This window comes from Mobula birostris, chromosome 6, assembly GCF_030028105.1.
Source record: "Mobula birostris isolate sMobBir1 chromosome 6, sMobBir1.hap1, whole genome shotgun sequence".
Taxonomy (NCBI): domain Eukaryota; kingdom Metazoa; phylum Chordata; class Chondrichthyes; order Myliobatiformes; family Myliobatidae; genus Mobula; species Mobula birostris.
This window is the reverse complement of record NC_092375.1, coordinates 79,872,898-79,895,494: the sequence shown is the minus strand read 5'-3', so window position 1 is coordinate 79,895,494 and position 22,597 is coordinate 79,872,898. Positions and strand designations below refer to the sequence as shown.

The window sequence follows — 22,597 nt, the reverse complement described above, 5'->3', positions numbered from 1 at the left end:
TGATGATTAATTAAAGGAATACAGAACACAATACATTTTCATTTACTTAAAACAAACACATTGTAGAGGAACAAGCTTTTGTACAGTTTGAATAAAACATTCCTATTGACCAGTAACTGGTGAAGGGTTCAAACAAGTGCTTTCAATTCACACATTTAATCAGAATTAAATGTTGGCTAACATAATCCATACAGAACAGTCAATATACTGTATTTTACATTGACATTTAGAAATTTGACAGACATGAGGCAAAAAAACAAACGTAGTAGAGGAACAAGCTTTGGTTTGACTAACTGGTGAATGATAGAAGACAACAGTTTTTTTAAAGTAATGCTTTTTTAAAGTAATGGGTTCAAACAACTGCGGTAGCAGGGGTCCAAGTGAAGTCTAACCTAAAAATAGTACAGTAAAATCAATATTTAACACAACAGTATTAACTGTAACATTCAGTTGGACCTTTTAGAAACTAGACCAGATATCTTTATCGATTTCGAAGTGACGCAATGTCACTGGCTTTGGAGGAGGAATCATTCTCACAATGTCCTCAAACAGGTACCACAGCACATCATCTCTTAGTGGCCAGAAGAAACGGTTGACTCCTCTGTGGTGCATGCACTTTACCTGCACATGTGTCTCAGTGACTTCCTGAATAACTCCTGGGTAAATTTTACCATCGTATTTCAGAGCACACCACTGGTCAGTCAAATGAGGACCCCACTGGATTTCGTCATCCTTGCTTTTGTCTGCTTGAGGCAGCGCAGGGGTTTTTTGCTGAACTCCAAAACTAATGTCACACTGACACTCAAAACTTTGTTTGGTGGTGCAAGGGCAGCTTACATCTTGGTATGTGTCTGGTGGCGTAGCTAGGTTCTCAAGCCGGTTCTTTCTTTCTCTGCTTCTTTGCTGTGCTTTCCTCCAATAGGCCCTCTTGCTTCTTTTTTGTCTCTCACTCATCTCTGTCACTGTTTTGACCTTGCCTTGCGCTCTAAGCCTGTGCCATGCCTCTCTCTGTTTCTCCAAGTATGCTGACCTTCTTGCAGGATCAGCATCCCGCCGAGCCCTGTATCTCCGCTGTTTCTCAGCTGCTGACATCTGTTTAAAATCATTAGCAAATATCCCTTTAATCCTCAGTCTCCTCTGGCACATACAGGCCTAAACTATGACAAAATATACTGATCTATGGCAACTGATCCATTATCATCAGTGAACAATGTTACCCAGTAGGGTCACGTCAACTATGTTACTCACGAGTTAGCCCTACTGGGTAACATAGTTGACAATTTCCCTATTTTAGTCCATAATTTCAATGGTAGGCCTTGCATGGCTGACCACATGTCATTTTCTTTATCAGGTTAACCTTAAATTTCAACATATATTTGAATTAAAATCATAAAAGAATTGTAAACCATAACAATGTACCCAACATAGTTGATAGTCAATTTATATACTCCTTGACAATGCGTTATTACAGATAAAATATTTTTAAAAATGAGAGAACATGCACCAGAATGTATTAAAAATGGCCACCACTGAGCGAAATGACATCCTGTGATGCTGGTTTGGGAAAAACCTTTTTTAGTTATGGGGGGGCGGGGGGGTGTTCTGTTAGTAACATAGTTGACAGAACTTTTACGGACATTAATAAACTGAGATATTAATTTAAATGTGAAACTCAATTTTAAAAATTGTATTTTTCTAAAGTATTAAGAATTTTAAAATAAATAACAAATAGATAATGCTAACTTTAATAGTTTTTAATCATTATTTTGAGGACAAGACCCACTCAATTGAAAAATGGACATTGCAAAAATTGTCAATTTTTGGAACATCATGACAATTTCGAGCTGAATGAAACATAGTGTGCACAAAATGTTCGTCTGATTTTATAATATGCTTTCCCTTAATTGGTAAAATATGATATTTTTGAAGAAAATAGTTAGAAAAAAATATCATTATCATCAATGGACATGAAATGTACCAATTATAGAATGACTCATTTATTGATTCACATTCTTCCATCAAATACCCAAATATGAAACATAAGTCACTGCTTAAAATACTTTTAAAGTATCCAACGAAAATAAAGATCATAAATACATAGGGAATGTAGCTCAAAACTGCACAGAATCAGAGCATTGGTTTAATAAGTACTTGCCAAATTCTGTTTCTAATATGGAAAGTTATCCACATACCTTCTTTATTCTTTTTTCCAGCAATCCTACAGACCTGATAAAGTCTTGGACAGATGATGTCCTTTGAAAAGTACTGCCTGACAATGTATTTGTAAAAACTACTAGCAATCTGTCATGGAGTCATACAGAACAGAAACAGGCCCTTTGGCCAATGGGGCCATGTCAACCATTAACCACCCATTTACACTTGTCCTACATCAGTCGTTTTTAAAATATTCTCCACATTCTCATCGACTCTCCTCAGGTTAAACCAGGAACAATTTACAGCAGCTATTTAACCTACAACCTGCCTACCTTTGGGATGCGGATGGGCTGAAACTGGAGTATGCAGAGGAATTCCACTTTGTCATAGGAAGAATGTGCAAACTCCACATTTGCAGAACCTGAGGTCAGGATTTGAATGCCAGTGAATGGGGCTGCATGGCAGCTCTTTACAGTACTGCTGATGTTTTAGATAGAAATCATGAAGAGGAACACTGGATGATTTTAAATTCTATAGTCAAGGTACATCAAAAATAGCTATCCTTCAAATTGCTACTTTGACTGTAACCTCAGATTTAAAAAGTGAATCAAGAAAATCCTAGTTTGAATATATTGATACATCAAAGTGTCTTTATCCTTTCTCCCACTGTAGGGACAACAGTATTTCAGGTATTCTGAAACTTTTTTTCCCCTTCAACTTTTGATGCAGTTTCTTTGAAGCCCTTTGTCTACATTGCCTCAGATTATGCTCAAAATAATGCACAATTGCCTGCATTGCTCTAAATTTAATGTTTCTACTCTCTATTGACTCTACTTACCGCTGCTCTTTGCGTCTCATAACGTAGGCTGCGTATCATGGAATTTACACTGGTGACACAAGTCTTCCAGTCTTTGCCTTCTTCATTCAAATCAAATGTGGGAAACAGTGTACCAAGGAATTCTGGGTGAAGGTAAAAAGATTCTATTAAAATAAGGCAAATTTAAAATTTGTTGTAAGCTTACCCTGGCCTCAAAAGCATGCAATATATTTATGTACAATTATCTAATAGTTGTTTAAAATTGCTTACAACAAATCAGGAACATTCAACTTGTCAGCTTAGACCTTTACACTGATTGAGCATCAGTACATAATTTTTCATTGATACTCCAATTACTTTTTCTAAGCAGTTATACACTCCAGTTGATCCATGTAAGTCTTGGTAATCAGGAAGACAGCATTAAGACATGAAAGACTCCAATCTTACGGTTCAAAGCCAAAAGGAAATGGGTAAACTTTTTTTTAAAGGAATGGATTCTAGATCCAGCACAAGTACCAATTCAGTCCGAAAACAAACTACATCTGCACCTCACATACAACGGTATTTATAATTTAAAACACGTGAAGGTACAAGATACAAACTCAAAGCATCTCAAGAGCTTAATTAATTATCTGTCATTCAGAGAAACACTTACCTCGTAAAGCATTGACCCGATTAGAGTCCAGTGGTTTGATTCCTCGAGCTTTGTCACCTTGCATATTACTGCACATTAGTACATCTCTTGGGAACATCATCCGAATGAGGTAACGTGCTGCATACTTTGGCTTGGACTTTTGACGCGCCTTTATCAAGAAGGCTGCAGGTACCTTTATATTCCGTCTTGGGTCACCTAAATAGTCTTTGATTTCAACAGTAAAAGGTGGGTTAAGCATAATGTTTAAAAAAAATCTTCACTTAATCAGTAAATACGGATAGACCATAGAATGGAATTTATTTGTTGAACTTTATAAAGGACAGAATTGATTCTGACTTCAGTAAAAACACACTTAGTTTATTTTTAGTTTTATAACTGTTTTAATTTTATCCTCTGGATATTGGTTGTATGGTCTTTAGTTCCTCTAGCTCTGCTACACTGCACCGAGTGTGAGCAGCCACTATCTGTCTCTATCTTTATTGATTTCTAACCAATCTGGAAATCGATTCAGAGCTGACCAGTCCCTGTAGAGTACAATGCCTCAACTACTGGAGCTGTTGCAACCTAGATTCATTCCTGACCTCCAGCTTAGTCTGTCTGGAGTTTGCAAGTTAGACCTTTGACTGTGTGAGTTTCTTCGCATCCCAAAGACATACTAGTCAAGAGGATAGCTGCCTACAGAAATTTTCCCCTATTGAGTGTAGGTGAGTGGTAGACTTCGGGAGTTCATGGAAAAATAAGGGGATATTACCTTAGTGTTGGGCATGTGGCCAAGTGGTTAAGGCGTTCGTCTAGTTATCTCAAGGTCGCTAGTTCGAGCCTCATCTGTGGCAGAGTGTTTGTGCCCTTGAGCAAGGCACTTAATCACACATTGCTCTAGTCTATTGTCAGTATTAAACTCCACCTGCCATTTTTCAGCCCATTTTTCCAGCTGGTCCAAGTCCCTCTGCAGGCTCTGAAAACCTTCCTCACTGTCTACTATACCTCCAATCTTTGTATCATCAGAAAACTTACTGATCCAATTTACCACATTATCATCCAGATCATTGATATAGATGACAAATAACAATGGACCCAGCACTGATCCCTGTGGCACACCACTAGTCACAGGCCTCCCATGTGCGAGGAGTGGCGCCCCACAGACTTCCAATCTGCGCCTTGTAAGGCATGAAAATGCCCAACGCAGACCTCTCATGGTCTGAGTCGACGTTCCCTCCCTCCCTCCTACCTTCCTTTAATACTTAATTCCTGCCCGTTACGTCCCTGGTGTTTAGGGCAGCAATGAAGGTTCTCAGCCAATGTCTTTCCACACTGCTGTACAGATATAGGAGGATCCTTCATTGCTGTTTCCATAACAATTTTTTTTTTGAGCAGTCAGAGTTGCTAGGCCTGAGCTGAACCCCTGAACCTGGAGGACTGGTAGACAACACGTAGCTGGCCTCTACTCTTTAATTTGTTTGACAAAGATTGACCCTGCCTAGAGCCAAAGCACAAAGCCCTGATTCCAGCCAACATAGCTCTCCAGGTCACTGAGGCTCACAGGTCTTCAAACCCCATCACAAGGTTGTGGCCGTCTTGGAGGACCTGCTTGAATACCACACAAGGAAACATGAAAACCATACAGCTCTGCTAGTAACAATAGGAACATTTTGGTTCTTCATTTGGACTGCTAAGACATTCCAACGGCATAATCAGAGAATGAAGATCAATAATTAGCAACAATTATGTACTCAAAGATCATGTATTGTCAAACTCATTGCCTTAGGAATTGTACAGCTAACATACAGGAAATAAAGTCCAGAAACCTAAGACTGGTAAGAAGTCTGGAAGAAAACAATGAATGGTTCATATACTTCTGCTGCAAGTTTATCTATCTCTACATTAATTTGCTGTTTTCTCCCTCCACAGATACTGCCTGCTGGGCAGGGTATTTCTACATCCTTATTCTGGTTCTGAATTCAGCAACGGGCACAGCATTAGTAGGTGCCTTTGTCTCTTTCTCTCTTCAAACACACAAACTGATCATTTTAATCTATTAACCAGATGGTACTGGAATCACCATGGCAACCTGGCCTCACTCCAGAGATACTCCCTTTGTCCCATCCATTCTGCAACTTACGATATTTTCCTTTTCTTTCTTTCAGTTCAGTAAATGGGTTCTTCAACCTGAACCTTTAATTCTGTTTCTCTTTCCATGAATGCTGCCTAATCTGTTGAGCAGTTCTAGAATTTTCTGTTGTTACATCAGATTTCTACCTTCTGCAATTGTTTTTTTAAATTTTCAATTAAATGTTAAAGAAATCTTTAACAGGGCTTTTGTTTCCACATCTGGTAAACCATGTAAAGTTTTATGCTGTGATTCAAAGGAAGGTTTATTCCCCTTCAGAGCAATGCAGCAAAGACTGGATGAGGAATAATGAGAAGATTTAATGGGAATATGACATAAAAGATGCTGAGAATGTCTCTCCCTACACTCCCTTCACCACATCCCAGTCAGCAGAGTTTAAAACTGGTGGCCATAGCTTAGAACACATACACACACATACATACATACAATCCTGAGATTCACTTAAAACCAGCAAGAGGAATTTCTCTTGGAGAAACTCGGAGAGCACAGGATAATGATTCATTAAGCAGAAATATTTGTATCGTACGGAGGAATCATGGGTTAAGACACAAGGGCAAATAAATGGATCAGATACCCTTGTCTTAATAGTAAGGCCAATCAGATTCAAGGGTTGTTTTAGTAGAGTTGGTGTGAATTCAACAACTGTCTCAATATCGGCATCATATTTTCTTTGGGAGCTGCTAACAGTCTATACTGAGCACATTGTTGCAGGCTTGCATTTAGTGCTTATAGTAATTGCGCGATTGGTTAATAGTGTTTCTCCTCCCCCCACCCCCCCCCCCCAGTGTGCTTGCATATTATTGGGAAAAGCCCTTTATTTTTGTACAATATACTATCTATTAGCCATTGAAATTTTAAAAGACTAATCTCACCTCAAAATCAGTTCTTCCAGGTACTTTTAATGTGATGAAAATTTCTTACCCCTTGCTGTTAAATCCTTGGTGCAAGATTTAAATTTATGATTACTACTTATTGACCTCTTGTCAAGAAAATGTCCTTCTGGTTAAACCTGACCAGGCTTTCCATATGTAATTAAGTACACCTCCATTAAATCATAATTTGTTGCAAAGAAAACATTCCTAGCCTAGACATTCTCTGCTCAATAGTATAACCTTCATGTCTTCAAAATGTTTCCTACAAATCTCCTAACATACTATCAGTGTAAACACACCTACCTGTAACCAGTGCAATGTTCCAGCTATGATTTAATATTTTAATAAATCTACCATGACCTCTAATGTAATTCTCTGCTTCAGACAACAAAGGCAAAAATCTCATACAACTTCTTGAGTGAGCTTCAAGCTCCCTCTGCCCATCAACACTTCAATTGTATCCTACAATTTATAGGGTGTTCTCTCATCTTGTTTGCCGTTCTTTATTGCATTACAGTAGCAATTCACTCATGCAATCCAGGGAGGGAACACTGGATAGTTGAAAAATACCAGGACAAGAGTGACATGGTTCACCTTTCTAGATGCTTTAATTTATATCAAGAAACTTGTCTCATTTTCTGAAAGATCTTAACTCTCAAATGGTGCTAACAGCAGTAGCACAGCATGTAAAATTCATCTAGTGTGAGAGTTCACAACCTCACTGTTCTGAAAACTGCAGTTCTTATTTTGTGAAACAACCTTTTTTCCCCCCTAACTTTGTTTCTCCTTGCAACCCTGCTGTTAAACAGCTCGACACTCGGGCTGCATTCTTGCCTGAGCTCTGGAACCTCTTATGGCCACCACAAGACTTCTTAAAAAGCAAGCATTCAGAGACAACAATCACATCCTTATACAGGCCACCTTGCGACTTCCTGCCAAGGGTGCCTGGCTCCCCTGCTGCAGCCTGTGTCCCCTACCTGTCCTTCTGATCACTTGATGAAAATGTTTCCCTCCCCCTTCACCGTAGCGTCCATTCTTTCAGCAACATTTCGTTGTGTCCTGCTCTTTAAAAGCTGGCTGTGAAAATCACATGTTGCGCTACATGCTGACAACTGAGGCAACTTACAGAATAGGACTGTTGAAATAAAAACAGAAAACTCTGCAAACACTAAGCAGGGCAGACAGCATCTGTGGAAAGGGAAACAGTTTCAGGCTTCAGGTCCCTGATGCTTCATAAGAACAGTGCTGAAACTAGTGACAGTTTCAGCACAGCATTACACAAAAAATTCCGACAACATAGTTCATGGAAGTCCGTTCTCATTGTGGAACTTCCACTAAGAGCATTCGGGTGACTTGCAATACTGCTCAAACTCCAAGTGGTAGTAAATTCTAGGTCCACTTTAGTTTAATTTTCTCCTTTGCTGCTCACTCAACAAGGCTATTGAAATATTCCTGCAACTGAATATTTCCTTTTTTACTTTCATTTAATTTTTTTGCTATGAACAGTTAATGCAATCGTACAAATCAGAAGGACCTGTCTAATTCCCTGAATTTTGTACACCTCAATTATATTTCCAAAGGAAACAACCCTGCATTTTGTATGACTTCCACAATCAAAATGAAATTATTATTTTTTTAAAACAGTAATATTTAAGTTAAGATACTTGGTAAAGCTGAATGTTAATAGAAATTAAAATCCTTGAAGTTGTTACTTAAGCCACAAGTACTCAGGATATATTTTCTATAATCTTGTTCTTTAACTTTGATCACATTTCAAGGCTCCATAACATGCAGATATTCATTCAATAATTTGAGCCAAAAATTTATAACAGAGGCAAATGTACACAATGTACATAAAATCAAGATTTAAATCCCAACCTGAAGTTCCCACATAGAAGATACTGTTGGAACAGTGTCTAAAACCACCTACAAAGATATTTTAACATCCCTGGGAATAATTTAAACTGGCTTCATCCACTAAAACTAAATTTTTACAAACTACAATATTAACATAAAATTGAAACAGAAATCAAATTACATGAACATTTTGAAATCCAACTCAAGTGTTCAACCACAGAGTTTAGAACTATATATTCATGCAATTAATGTGTAACTATGTACCAATATTTAGTTGACTTTTTGTGAAAATCTGTTTAGTAAATGTGAACAACTCACCAAAATTCATATTGGCTGCACTTGATGAAGGAGCACAAGACAACTGTTCAGACAAGTTGCTTTGCTGCTCAGTTCCATTAGTTGTATTGCCATTAACAAATGTTTCTGTATCTCTGGAACTGTATCCATCTTGATACAGCCTACCTGTGTCATTGGCACCTGAAAGCTTTGGTACCCCTGTGTCTTGCTTAACAATTGTTTTTACAGGAACAAGGTCAGAAATCCCAACAGCTGTGGCTGAACCCTGCATTGATGGTTCTTGTAAAGACAAAACTGAGTGAATCGTGGGCAGAGGTGGACTTGTTGCCCGCGTGCAGCTGTACGTTGTCTCTGGATTGGTCAATGGCTGGGCAGTACTGCTTTGAACTGAGATGTTCAATGGCTCTTTCTCTACTCGGATCCTGAGCGGGGAAGAACAAATCCCTTGGTCAGGTGGAGGCATCCGGATCCTGACTTGTCTTTCCGCTGGCTTTTGCATTTTCATTTTAGTGAGCGACATCTGGTGTGAATTTCCATGCGATGTCATAAGTCTCTGCAAATTGCAATTAGAATCGATACGATGGGGAAGAAAAAGATAAGTACAACTCAGTTAATCTGGCATGGATAAGACTTTTTGTGGTCTATTGGATGCTATGTTGTTGCTACTCCAATACATTTATAATTCATGTTTTCAAAAAAAAGTGTTTACACTGTAGAATAAAAATATTTTCCACTGAACCAGGCAGATTTCAAGGGAGCACAGAAAATGAGGCCTGGTACATCAAAGGGAGCACAGGAATCAGCACCCAGTGAGCCAGCTGCTGAACCATCAGGTTTCTGAAATAGTCAGGGAGTGGTTTATCAAAGTGTTACTGTATACCATACCCTTATATTGGAGAATACTACTGAACAGTAGTATTAAAAATTATTTGTTTTACACTATATGCTACATCACAAACATAAAATGGATTCTTTATAACACAGTAGTAAATACAATAATTAAAACTGTTGAAGCTAATAATACCAATACTCACTGGCTTGAAAAACATAGGTTTTGTTCTTCCCTCATGCATTTCTGTGACCCTACGATGAAGGACATCAAATTTTTTATCCAGTCTTTGGATGGCAGCATACATTACCTGTCAGAAAAAAAAAATGACAAAAGAGATGCTTTTTTTGTTGAGAAATAGTGGAAGAACATAGCATAGATAAATTACATTTGAACAGAATTAAGAATTACAGAGAGAAGTGAGAAGTTGGGTCACTTGTGAATAAATAGTTAAGATTTAATCAAGTTGTTTACCCAGGGTTAATTCTTTGGAGAGATGTCTCAAGGGAAAAGGATATAGTTTAAGGGTGACCTACTTGGAGTGGATTCCCAGTGCCAGACTCCTCAGCTGGGACCTGTTCAGATAGGCTCTTTGGAACTAACCCAAGGCAGGTTTATGATTTTACTACATTTTTATTGATATTACACTACACAATATGAATTCTAAATACATTCATCACCAAGATTTATACCCTGGACAGGGCAATCTGGTTTATAAATGTAGTTTTTAAAATCAGATATACAAATCCATTTTGTAGATTAATTCCTATGGGGCTAGGAAGGGAGTAGTTTCTACAGATGTTGCATGAAAATACAGACTTCTGTGCTTTATCAGACTTGTCTTAGATTCAACTTTGTGTGCTGGGAATAGGTAAAAAATAAAATTTACAAAAATATTTCAAAGAACCATACAAGGAGCTATGTCACTGAGGTAGCAATTACCTGGCAGTAATTAAGAACTTCCACTAAAGTCCGCTGCTGATCTGTAACAAAAGAACTTTCTGACATATCACTGGCCTGTAGAGAAGAAGATGCATTGGTTCACTGGAATTGTATAAAATGCAAATGCTCTGAGTTACACTTAAGCAGTACATAAACACAGCTTTTAATTTTCTCCCATTCCCCAAGATATTAATGGGCATTTTCACTTGGTGCAACAAATGGAACAGAGCACCAACAGCTGAACAATTTACCCATTATTGCACTACACAGGATGCTAAGTCTGTTGTAAGGGAGAAGGCAAGCGACCTACCAAATCCACAGAGACCCTCAGTTTACATGAGCATCACCCAATGGTCACTTACCTCCACCCAAGCCAGGGGTGGCGAACCTATGACACGTTCAGAATTTTTGTTGGCACGCAGCGCCGTCCCACAATTCGTTAATACCCACCCAAAATATATTCTGATTATCATTACTGCCAAATGAAGCAACAAATGATTTTTTTTTACAACACTAGAGCAGTGAGATGCTTTCAGAAGAAAATGTCTCACGCTGGCTACATGGCTGTGAGAACATATGATGTTGGATGATATGTTTCGAAACCCTTCAAACCTGCTGCATACATCAGTACTTGGAAAGTAACAGTTGGGCCAGATGGCACTGGCTTCATTCTTATATTTTTTCTTCTGCTGTTTATGAGTGAATTCTGGATGTTCAACGATAATAAGGGTAAACAGTATACATAGTTTAGTGCTTTTTATGAATATTCATGTGAGACACTGCTTTCAGTGATGAACCTGGTCAAGTCTAATTATAGGAGTAGACTTACTGATGAAACTAGTGGTACGTGCATAGCTCTCAAAACAACCAGATATAAAATATTTGTCATCATTAGTGCTGCAACAGAAGTTTCAGAGAGTAAAATGTTTATTTTCCTTCCCTTTATCTTTTATGAATGTGCACCAAAGCTTTTACTTTCATGTTCACATTTCCGATGTTATACATGAGGTTTAAAACGTCCATAATTACTGTTACTAATTCATTAATCAGCAATAATCTCTGCTTAAAATTATCACGGCATGTGAGAGAATTTTCTAGAAGATTATCACCAATTTTAGCACATGCTCTCAAAAAGGTTTGTCATGCCTGGCCTAGACAGTTCATTCAACAAATACAGCCTTGGAACCAGATGAACCATTTGCTATGTTGTACATTTCACTGGATTGCAAAAATGTAATGAGAAAAGTAATATTTTACAATATAGAACTGTTAAATTATATTTTCAAGTCTGCCAAAATGCATCAGTCAGCTTGGGAACGAAAATATTTCCAGCTACAAGGACCAAACTGGTCAGTAACACATTCACTATATATCATAACAGCTGAATGCAAAGAAGTGGCATATTTAAGTGGTAGTGGAACATACATTACTAAAACTATACATACACAGGACAAATCTGTATTTGGACATATTTAGAGGAACAATATACAAGGGAGAGTAAATCACCAAAACATGCTTCAAAGCAGCTGACTAAAAGCTGCTAACTGTCCTTTATATCAGGACATGCACAGAAATTAAGCTTTTCAAGGGAAACTAAATAATAGAATCTTCCAAAGATATATTTTTGTAGATTTTATGATAAAAAGCCACCTAAGCAACATATGAATATTTTCAACCTCTTTTTAAAACTAAGTATTTCCTTAAAGTACATTGGTCATTAGCATATACTAAGTGAGACAAAAGAGAATGTTAACAGAACCAGTGACAATATATTTAGGATTACTCACACATTCATAGTCAGCACTGTAGTCATAAACAAAGTCACCATTCTCTTCATAGTCAGCATAATCTCCAGTGTCTCTTGTTCTCATCTGAGGCTGCAGATAAGTACACACAAAAAATATTTAGCGGTAAGGTTAAGACACACAATGTTATTGTGTACAATTCTCATCAACAAGAAAAACCTTGCTTTTCCAGCCTTACAATGAGCTACATATGCATTAATGTAAATGCAATGCATGAACATTTTGGCAGATGGGAATCATGTTTTGGTGAACAACTCTTTAAGTGACACAACTGCTTTAATGAGATGGCTTCTCTCCTGACATTTAGAAATGTGATCAAAACATAGTGTTGTCATCAGGTGGTCTAGTCCTTTGTCAGACAGCATTGCTACCATTTCTTTGGAGCAACGCACCAAGGCAAAAGGCAAAACAGAATTGAAAAAACTACAGGGTGTTAAACCCTGTGGTTGTTATAATTGCTATCTCACACACTCACACTCTAAAAACTAGATAATTCCTTTCAAATCAAGGAGGAATGAAAAACACCATCCATATCTATCTAGGATCAAGCATTCATTTGGAATTATGTTATAGTAATTTCCATCTTGTGGTTGCTATAGGAAGATAGTGGAAGATGATAAGGCTTATCTATTTCATTATAAAACATTCCAGTGCCAGCATGATACAATGGAACACAGAAGCAGCACCTTATCAGGAGCCAGTTACGTGCCAGCACAAAGTTTTCTATGCAAATAGATAGAATCCCCTATTTTGAACGAATGTCAAGTGCCAGCATATACAGTGGCAAGCAAAAAGTTTAGGCACCCCGGTCAAAATTTCTGTTACTGTGAATAGTTAAGTGAGTAGAAGACGAACTGATCTCCAGAAGTCATAAAGTTAAAGATGAAACATTCTTTTCAACATTTTAAGCAAGATTAGTGTATTATTTTTGTGTTGTACAATTTTAGAGTGGAAAAAAAGGAAAGGAGCACCATGCAAAAGTTTGGGCACCCCAAGAGATTTGAGCTCTCAGATAACTTTTACAAAGGTCTCAGACCTTAATTAGCTTCTTAGGGCTATGGCTTGTTCACAGTCATTGTTAGGAAAGGCCAGGTGATGCAAATTTCAAAGCTTTATAAATACCCTGACTCCTCATACCTTGTCCCAACAATCAGCAGCCATGGGCTCTTCTAAGCAGCTACCTAGCACTTTGAAAATTAAAATAAATGATGCTCACAAAGCAGGAGAAGGCTATAAGAAGATGGCAAAGTGTTTTCAGGTAGCCGTTTCCTCAGTTCATATTGTAATTAAGAAATGGCAGTTAACAGGAATGGTGGAGGTCAAGTTGAGGTCTGGAAGACCAAGAAAAATTTGCAAGAGAACTGCTCGTAGGATTGCTAGAAAGGCAAATCAAAACCCTTGTCTGGCTGCAAAAGACCTTCAAGAAGATTTGGCAGACTCTGGAGTGGTGGTGCACTGTTCTACTGTGCAGCGACACCTGCACAAGTATGACCTTCATGGAAGAGCCATCAGAAGAAAACCTTTCCTGCATCTTCACCACAGAATTCAGCGTCAGAAGTTAGCAAAGGAACACCTAAACAAGCCTGATGCATTTTGGAAACAAGTCCTGTGGACTGATGAAGTTAAAACAGAACTTTTTGGACGCAATGATCATAGGTATGTTTGTAGAATTTCTTGAAAAGAACATCTCTCCAACTGTTAAGCACGGGGGTAGATTGATCATGCTTTGGGCTTGTGTTGCAGCCAGTGGCACGGGGAACATTTCACTGGTAGAGGGAAGAATGAATTCAATTAAATACCACCAAATTCTGGATGCAAACATCACACCATCTGTAAAAAAGCTGAAGATGAAAAGAGCACCACACATACAAGTTGCTGGTGAACGCAGCAGGCCAGGAAGTATCTCTAGGAGGAGGTACAACGATGTTTCGGGCCGAGGCCCTTCATCAGGACAGATCTCGGTCTGAAATGTTGACTGTACCTCTTCCTAGAGATGCTGCCTAGCCTGCTGTGTTCACCAGCAACTTTGATGTGTGTTGATTGAATTTCCAGCATCTGCAGAATTCCTCGTGTTTACGAAGATGAAAAGAGGATGGCTCCTACAACAGGATAATGATCCTAAACACACCTCAAAATTCACAATGGACTACCTCAAGAGGCGCAAGCTGAAGGTTTTGCCATGGCCCTCACAGTCCCCCAACCTAAACATCATCAAAAATCTGTGGCTAGACCTCAAAAGAGCAGTGCATGCAAGACGGCCCAAGAATCTCACAGAACTAGAAGCCTTTTGCAAGGAAGAATGGGCGAAAATCCCCCAAACAAGAATTGAAAGACTCTTAGCTGGCTACAAAAAGCGTTTACAAACTGTGATACTTGCCAAAGGGGGTGTTACTAAGTACTGACCATGCAGGGTGCCTAAACTTTTGCTTCGGGCCCTTTTCCTTTTTTGTTATTTTGAAACTGTAAAAGATAGAAATAAAAAAGTAATCTTGCTTAAAATATTAAAGAAATGTGTCATCTTTAACTTTTTGCCTTTTGGAAATCAGGTCATCTTTTACTCGCTTAGCTATTCACAGTAACAGAAATTTTGACCAGGGGTGCCCAAACTTTTGCATGCCACTGTATACATACAATGTTATGCTCAAAATGGAGTGATTACGCAGGGTCATTAGCAGTTCTGAGACTCTCAATGAATAAAGACACGAGACAGCAGATGCTGAAATCTTGAGCAACAAGTAAATTGCTGGAGGAACTCAGTGGGTTGGACAATCTTGTTGCGGGATATTGAACCAAAACTTCAATTCCTTTCCTCCTACAAGTTCTTCCAGCAGATTGTTTGGTGCCCTCAATTCCTGAGCAGCAGTTCCATCCTGACATTGCCTTGGTTAATAGCTAGTCTTAGCCAAACATGAACCCAGTGCATGTGCATTAAATTTCTAGTTTGCTCTGTCATTAATGCTTTTTGGATTATTTGATAATTCAAGTTAAGCATGCTGTATTTTTCTCAATCACCCCAAACTTTTCTTTTTACAAGGTAGCAACACATACTGCATTACAGACTGTGATTTTCCTCCTCTTTGGCCTATAAACATAGCTGTATTCTCCACTGGTGCGTCTAGCCTCACACGATCTGATTTCAGATGATGCCTCTTCTCTGTTTGGCACACATTCCTGTAGCTGGTTTCCTGCTGACTTATTGATATTCGCACTGGAGTCGCCAGGTACACTTTCTACTCCTGGCTGCTGTACTAAAAGAAAATGGATGGGGAAAGTGAAACAGTGAAAAAAGGCCTTTCTTTTTAAAAATATACCATAACATTTAAGTGATATCAATGTCAATTACATACAAGTCAACTTTAAACAGCAACTTAACTGGTAAAGGCAAGTAGTACAAGGAATGGCAAACCCAGTAATACATATCCACATAGGTTACCTAAAGCTTTGTATTGCATTAGCCAAACCACATTTGGAGCACTGTATTGTGCTTTTTGAGAGTGCGAGAGATACCAGATACAGGGGGGAAGCTTAATGATAACACTCTATACAGCCAAACGATTAAAGGAAACCCCTTATTCCAGTATGCAACAATCACATTTAACAATTGCAGAGTGCCTTTACTGTGACCAACACAGCAAAATTTCAAAAGGGTTTTTACACAGGAACAACATCAAAGTTAAGCAATGTCACTTTAAGATACTGGAACACCTTGGTTTTAAAAGGCTCAATACTGAATTCTCCAATTTCAGGTTACTTGTTCTTTCTTTTTTTCTGAATCAGAGCAGGACATTTATTTACGTTTGTCATCATTTTTGCCATTTTTTTTCTTTTTGTATGACTATACTCAGGACTGCTAGCCATAGTCTTACTATTGGTAACATATGACAGAAAGCAGCATAATCTGATCTTCATCTAAGTTTTATGGTCTCAATATTTGAGAGATATTCCCTATATTCTACCCATTCTTCACCTAGCTTCTGAATAGAAACCATTTTTTTAGGAACACAACATTGGGATCACCTGTATTTCAAGCTAAATCTCAAATGGTTCGAGATATAGATACCGTTAGGAACAGAATTCCAAAACCAAGATCACAAGCAAGTGAAACCAATGGTAAAGTCATGAAAAAAGAAATCAGGAAATGGACAAATATTAACTATTACACCAAAGATAATGACAAGTGAAGACGAAATTTGTTTGCAATTTCAAACAGAATGATCGGAACAATCTGACAGGTAATAGAATTAGGATGCGAGTCCTAGTTAATTAAATAAGTAGAATGAAGAATGTCAATATAAGAATAATTCTTACTTTCTGTTATGGATCACAGGACAAAAAATGTATTTTACAACAGAAGGGAACAACACTTTTAGCTCTAAATGCATAGGTATATTAAAGCAACATCTATATTTACCATAAACAACAGCAGCTAGATATCTTTTCTGATTGTTCACTTGTGACTGATCTTCAATAGATGGGGATGAAGAACCATTCTGTATGTCCACCATTTCAGCTCCATTAAATATCACAGCTTCTGCATCATCTTCTACTTTAACCCTAAGGTGTGCATCTGCAACAAAAGAAAAGCAAGAGTTCACATTATCACTAAAATTTGAACTGTGTGAGTGAAAATCACTTTGGCCCTCATCTTTCGATGCTGATCCCCAAATGAGATTTCTACAGCTTGCTAGATGAAGTTAGATCCAACCTGGCTCTGCAAAACAGCTAGCGTTTCCACACACAAATTCAATCAGAGAAGAGGGCCAAAAGACGCCATACATAGAAAACCGCTAACCAACTTTAATAGAGTGCTAAAGCACTCACTGTTTCTATTATTTCAAGAATGTTGTAAAACAATTTTTAAAAATAAAGCCATAACAAATTTACAAGAAAAGCTAATGTTATTACAATTAAACATTCAAATAAATTCTATTCTAAAATAAAGGTGCATTTACACTGACCATAATTCCTCACAACCATTCTTCTTCATTGAAGAGTGGATTACCTAGCAAAAGCACTGGAAAATTATTACAAAGCAACACACACAAAACGCTGGAAAACTCAGCAGGTCAGGTAGCATCTATGGAAATGAAGAAGCAGTTGACGCTTTGGGCCAAGGCCCTTCTTCAGGATTGGAATAAAAAGGTGGGGAGAGGGGAAGGAGGACAGCTCAAAGGTGATGGGTGAAGCCAGGTGGGTTGGGAAGATAAGGGGCTGGAGAAGAAGGAATCTGATAGGAGAGGAGAGTGGACCATCAGAGAAAGTGAAAGGGGAGCCACAGTGAAGTGATAGACAGGAGAGGACAGGTAAGAGACCGGAGTGGGGGAATAGAAGAGTGGAAGGAGAGGGATTTTTTTTGAATCAGAAGGGAAAAAAAAATCAATATTCATGCCATCAGGTTGGAGGCTACATGTCAGAATGGGAATGGGTATCAGAATTAAAATATCTGGCCACTAGAGTGGAGGTGCTCAGCGAAGGGCCTTACCAATGTAAAGGAGGCCACATTGGGAGCACCAGACACAATACACAACCCCAGCAGATTCACAGGTGAAATGTTGCCTTGCCTGGTAGGACTGTTTGAGGCCCTGAGCAGAGGTCAGGAGGAGGTGAATGGTCAAGTGTAGCACTTGGGCACTTGAAGGGATAAGTGCCAGGAGGGAGATTAGTGGGGAGGGACGAATGGACCAGGGAATCATGGAGGGAGCTATCCCAGTGGAAAGTGGGGGGGGGGGGGGGGCGCAGGTTAAGGTATTTTAATGGAAGGATCCCTTTGAAGATGGGTAAGTTGTGGAGGATGATGTGTTGGATGCAGAGGCTCATGGGGTGGTAGGTAAGGGCAAGAGAAACTCCATCACTGTTAAGGTGGCAGGAAGATGGGGTTGTTACAATTACACATCACTGCTTGACTGAATGAGTTTTCTATAGAACTCCATGATGGACGTAGCAACAGAATGTAGTTATAGAACTACTGACAAACAGCTGCCAGAAAGTTGAGAATTTCTGTGCTCATACAATCTTCCGTCATTCATGCGAGGAAATGCTGGCAGCTCCATGGGGATCAGCTGGCTATTTCCTGACAATTTCAACTTTGAATTCTGGTTTGTTTTTTCACAGAAGGCTTACAAAACCCAATGATATTTAAAATTAAAATGGTTAGACTGTTACCACTCTAGCTAAAATAAGTATGCATATATGTAGTTTAGAATTGGATGGGAGCGTGTTTGCAAGAAACATTATTTAACTATCCTCTGATAAATCAATAGTTGTCATCATAGGCAAATTAAGTGGAAGTAAAGCTTTGCTTTTCAGTTATGTGGAAAATTGAATTGAAAAGTATTTGCAAACTGGATTCTCCAAAAATTCTCTAGGCAAGGGAAACATACACATTTCTTCCAGCCTGTTGAGACCTCTTAGAATTTCACGTTGCAATTAATGTTTTCTCATTTTTCTAAACTCTAGGAAATACATGCCAAATAAACTCATTGTCTCCCATGCCAAGAATATGCTATCCCAGAAACTAATCTGATGAATCTTCATTGCACTCTCACTAATGACAAGATGGTGAAGTTTGGAGTTGAACCCAAAGATCAAGGTCCAGAGGTCGAAGCCTGAAGGTCAAAGACTGAAGTTGGCAAGAACAGAGATCGAGGCCCAAAGGTTGAAGCCCCTGGGTTGGCATGTTTGGAAGTCAAAAGCCCAACGTCTGTCATTCTAAGCCATGAGCTGGAGGTTGGAGGTCCAGAGACAGTCTGTCCTGGGGTTGGAGGCCTGTGTGTGTAAGCAGGTGGGTGGGAAAGGGGCTTGTTTTCTCATTGTTGTTCCTTGTGTTGTTCATTGTAAGCATGCTACACTGGCATCGGAAGGTATAGCAACATTTATAGACTGCCCCAAGCTCATCCTTAGATTGTGTTGGATGTTAAAGCAAATGTTGCATTTCACTATGTTTCAATGTACATGTACATAAGTAAATAAATCTGAATCTTTTTATAAGAAAAGGAGATTTTGCCGAATATTTCCAACATTTCCTGAATATATGGATGGATTTAGACAAAGCATTGGTGGGAGAAGTCTTGCATGCAGCATTAAAATACTGGTATATAGGCCAGACATGCTGAATTGTTGCTTTCTATGCAAGTCCATGAAATGGAATATTAGTATTTCCAGGCTCTTCCTAGCAACCGCCTCAGTTCAAGTTTCTTGAATTCCTCATTTGGATGCAAGGGAAAAACATATTCTGAGGTACTACTAAAGAATTCCGTTTGAATGCTAATAGGACTTCTAAACCATTCGAAAATGGAGTTGAAGTGGAGAATGAAACAAAGTGAAGAAAATACTAAGATTTTTACAAAACAAGGTAACATGGTAGAGTAGTGGTTAACATAATGCTATTAGAGTGCCAGTGGTATGGGTTCAATTCCTGCCACAGTCTTAAGGAGTTTGTACATTCTCCCACTGACTGTGTGGGTTTCCTCTGGGTGCTCCAGTTTCCTCTCACATTCCAAAGATGTACAGGTTAGTAGGTGTAATTGGGAGGTGCAGGCTTATGGTCCTGAAGGGCCTGTCACTGTGCTGTAACTCTAAATACAAGACACAAAGTCCTGTCATGCTTCACAATAGCTAAGTATTGTCATTTTAAAACAATCGTCCAGTCCCAGTAACATATTTGTGAACCTTTTCTGCATCCTTTCCAGCTTAATGGACAACGCTGCAATTTGAACAGATTCCTTTTTGCCAACAACCTTGGAGCTGGAAATGCTTTGTGCTTACTGTTGTTAAGTTACCACGAGAGGGTGCTAGAAGCCAAACATTTCTTACATTCTTTTACTTTCAATACAAGAGTTCACACAGCTAGAGAGTTCCAATAAGTTAAATATATTCCCATGCACTAGAAGTCAGACAATCTTGTACAGATACTTAACATATGCTGCTGTTCTGTAAAAACAATTTCAACATCTTTCCAATTCTCCATATGCCCATACCTACTCTACCAATGCCACCCTTAGATTGGCAAGCATTTCATTTTCTCATGAAGACTTTCACTTCTTCATTCACCTGGCTCTTCTCAAATCACTGTTCATTCCCAGAGGCGTAAAGAGCATCTCCTACCTGATGGATTTTCATAGTAGTACTCTGTCAAACTTTGCAAAGAAATCTCCTAAAACTCACCTTGAACATAAAAAAAGCTGAGGCAAAATAACACGAGAACCCTTGAGAATCTCCAGGAGTATCAGCCAAAATTCACCTTTTATTCTGGCATCTTCCCCCTTCCTTTTCAATCCGGGAGAAGGGTCTTGGCCCGAAATGTCAACTGTTTATTCATCTCCATAGATGCTGCCTGATCTGCTGAATTACTCCAGCATTTTTTGTGTGTTGCTTAAGATTTTCAGCATCTGCAGACTTTCTCATGTTTATGTTCAGCCAATATCCTTTCTTGTGTCAACTGAGAAATGACTAGTTACTGGAGTGCTCCAATTCACACTGTGGCCTTTTCCTGATTAACTATTGGCAGTTTCTACATTTATATTGAAAGAAGTGATTTTATCTCTTGGCTTTCCGCTACTGGATTATAATTTTCATTGCAAATGCAATCATGATGCCCTGCTGCTTAATACCTTGAAACACAATGGTACAGATATGTTGTTGGAAAAGGCAAATCAATAAATAGATTAATCTCATGAAAAACAAGCATGTTTGATGGAACCAATTTGAAAAAACACCAATAAAAAAAAGTGGAAGATGGTAGAACAGCTGAAACTGAAATAAAAACAGAAATTGCTGGCTGTACTCAGGTCAGCAGCTTCTTTGGAGAGAGAAACATTCCAGATTGATGGTATTTATGATGAACCATTAATCCACTTTCTCTCTCCACAGTTAATGTCTGATCTGCTGAATATCTCCAGTATTCGGTTTTATTTTTGAAATAAAAAGCTTGCTAATTTCATTAAAATGTATCCCACTTCCCAGCTCTTCACTTTTTGATGTTTGCTATGTGAAAGTGCCACAACTACTTAAAATGTCACCAAGGATAGATGGCAAATGCAGGTAATTCAGCTGCTGTTATGGTCACAATTGTGAGCCAAGGCTTTGTGTTGCATCACGCTAATTCCACACAACTGTGAAACTAGTCGTATACAGTCTCCATTGTGAGCAAAGCTACGAGATCTCCAGAAAGAGGGGAGATCAGATTTTTAAGGACACTCATTGCAGTTTGTTTTGTGGTGGGGTTGGAAAGGATCTGGGCAAGATCAGAGATTGCCATTGTTGACTGCAAACTTTGGATATAATTTAATGGTTGTTTTGCATGATGCTTTATGCAAAAATGCATAAAACCGGATGGTGTCAGTACCAGGGTGCTCAAAGCCTGTGCCCCTCAGCTATGTACTTCGCCATGTATTCAACCTGAGCCTGAGGCTCTGGCGGGTTCCGGTATTGTGGAAGACATCCTGCCTCGTCCCTGTGCTGAAGACGCCACGCCCCAGCAGCCTCAATGACTACAGACCGGTGGCATTGACCTCCCACATCATGAAGACCCTGGAGAGACTTGTTCTGGAGCTGCTCCAGCCTATGGTCAGGCCACACTTAGATCCCCTCCAGTTTGCCTACCAGCCCTGACTTAGGAGTTGAGGATGCCATCGTCTTCCTGCTGAACCGTGTCTACGCCCACTTGGACAAGCCAGCGAGCACTGTGAGGGTCATGTTTTTTGACTTCTCCAGTGCGTTCAACACCATCCGCCCTGCTCTGCTGCGGGAGAAGCTGACAGCGATGCACGTGGATGCTTCCCTGGTATCATGGATTCTTGATTACCTGACTGGCAGGCCACAGTACATGTGCTTGCAACACTGTCCCCGACAGAGTGATCAGCAGCACTGGGGCTCCACAGGGGACTGTCTTGTCTCCCTTTCTCTTCACTATTTACACCTTGGACTTCAACTACTGCACAGAGTCTTGTCATCTTCAGAAGTCTTCTGATGACTCTGCCATAGTTGGATGCATCAGCAAGGGAGATGAGGCTGAGTACAGGGCTACGGTAGGAAACTTTGTCACATGGTGTGTGCAGAATTATCTGCAGCTTAATGTGAAAAAGAATAAGGAGCTGGTGGTAGACCCAAGGAGAGCTAAGGTACCGGTGACCCCTGTTTCCATCCAGGGGGTCAGTGTGGACATGGTGGAGGATTACAAATACCTGGGGATACGAATTGACAATAAACTGGACTGGTCAAAGAACACTGAGGCTGTCTACAAG

General features: G+C 39.2%; 1 protein-coding gene across 4 annotated transcripts in view; it reads right to left on the bottom strand.

Annotated features, from left to right (window-relative positions):
• The window catches only part of LOC140199134 (uncharacterized), a 67,020-nt gene that overhangs the window by 30,731 nt on the left and 13,692 nt on the right, over positions 1-22,597 (bottom strand). For 2 of the 4 annotated variants that reach the window (XM_072260712.1, XM_072260708.1), the window contains exons 2-9: positions 16,768-16,923; positions 15,405-15,604; positions 12,339-12,428; positions 10,552-10,626; positions 9,815-9,919; positions 8,802-9,333; positions 3,627-3,830; positions 2,993-3,114 (exon numbers count right to left, since the gene is read on the bottom strand). In XM_072260712.1, the coding sequence (XP_072116813.1) occupies positions 2,993-3,114; positions 3,627-3,830; positions 8,802-9,333; positions 9,815-9,919; positions 10,552-10,626; positions 12,339-12,428; positions 15,405-15,604; positions 16,768-16,923 (1,484 nt within the window). Of the gene's footprint in view, positions 1-47; positions 1,093-2,992; positions 3,115-3,626; positions 3,831-8,801; positions 9,334-9,814; positions 9,920-10,551; positions 10,627-12,338; positions 12,429-15,404; positions 15,605-16,767; positions 16,924-22,597 lie in introns of those variants that run through there. The other 2 variants (XM_072260709.1, XM_072260710.1) reach the window with 2 other exon arrangements.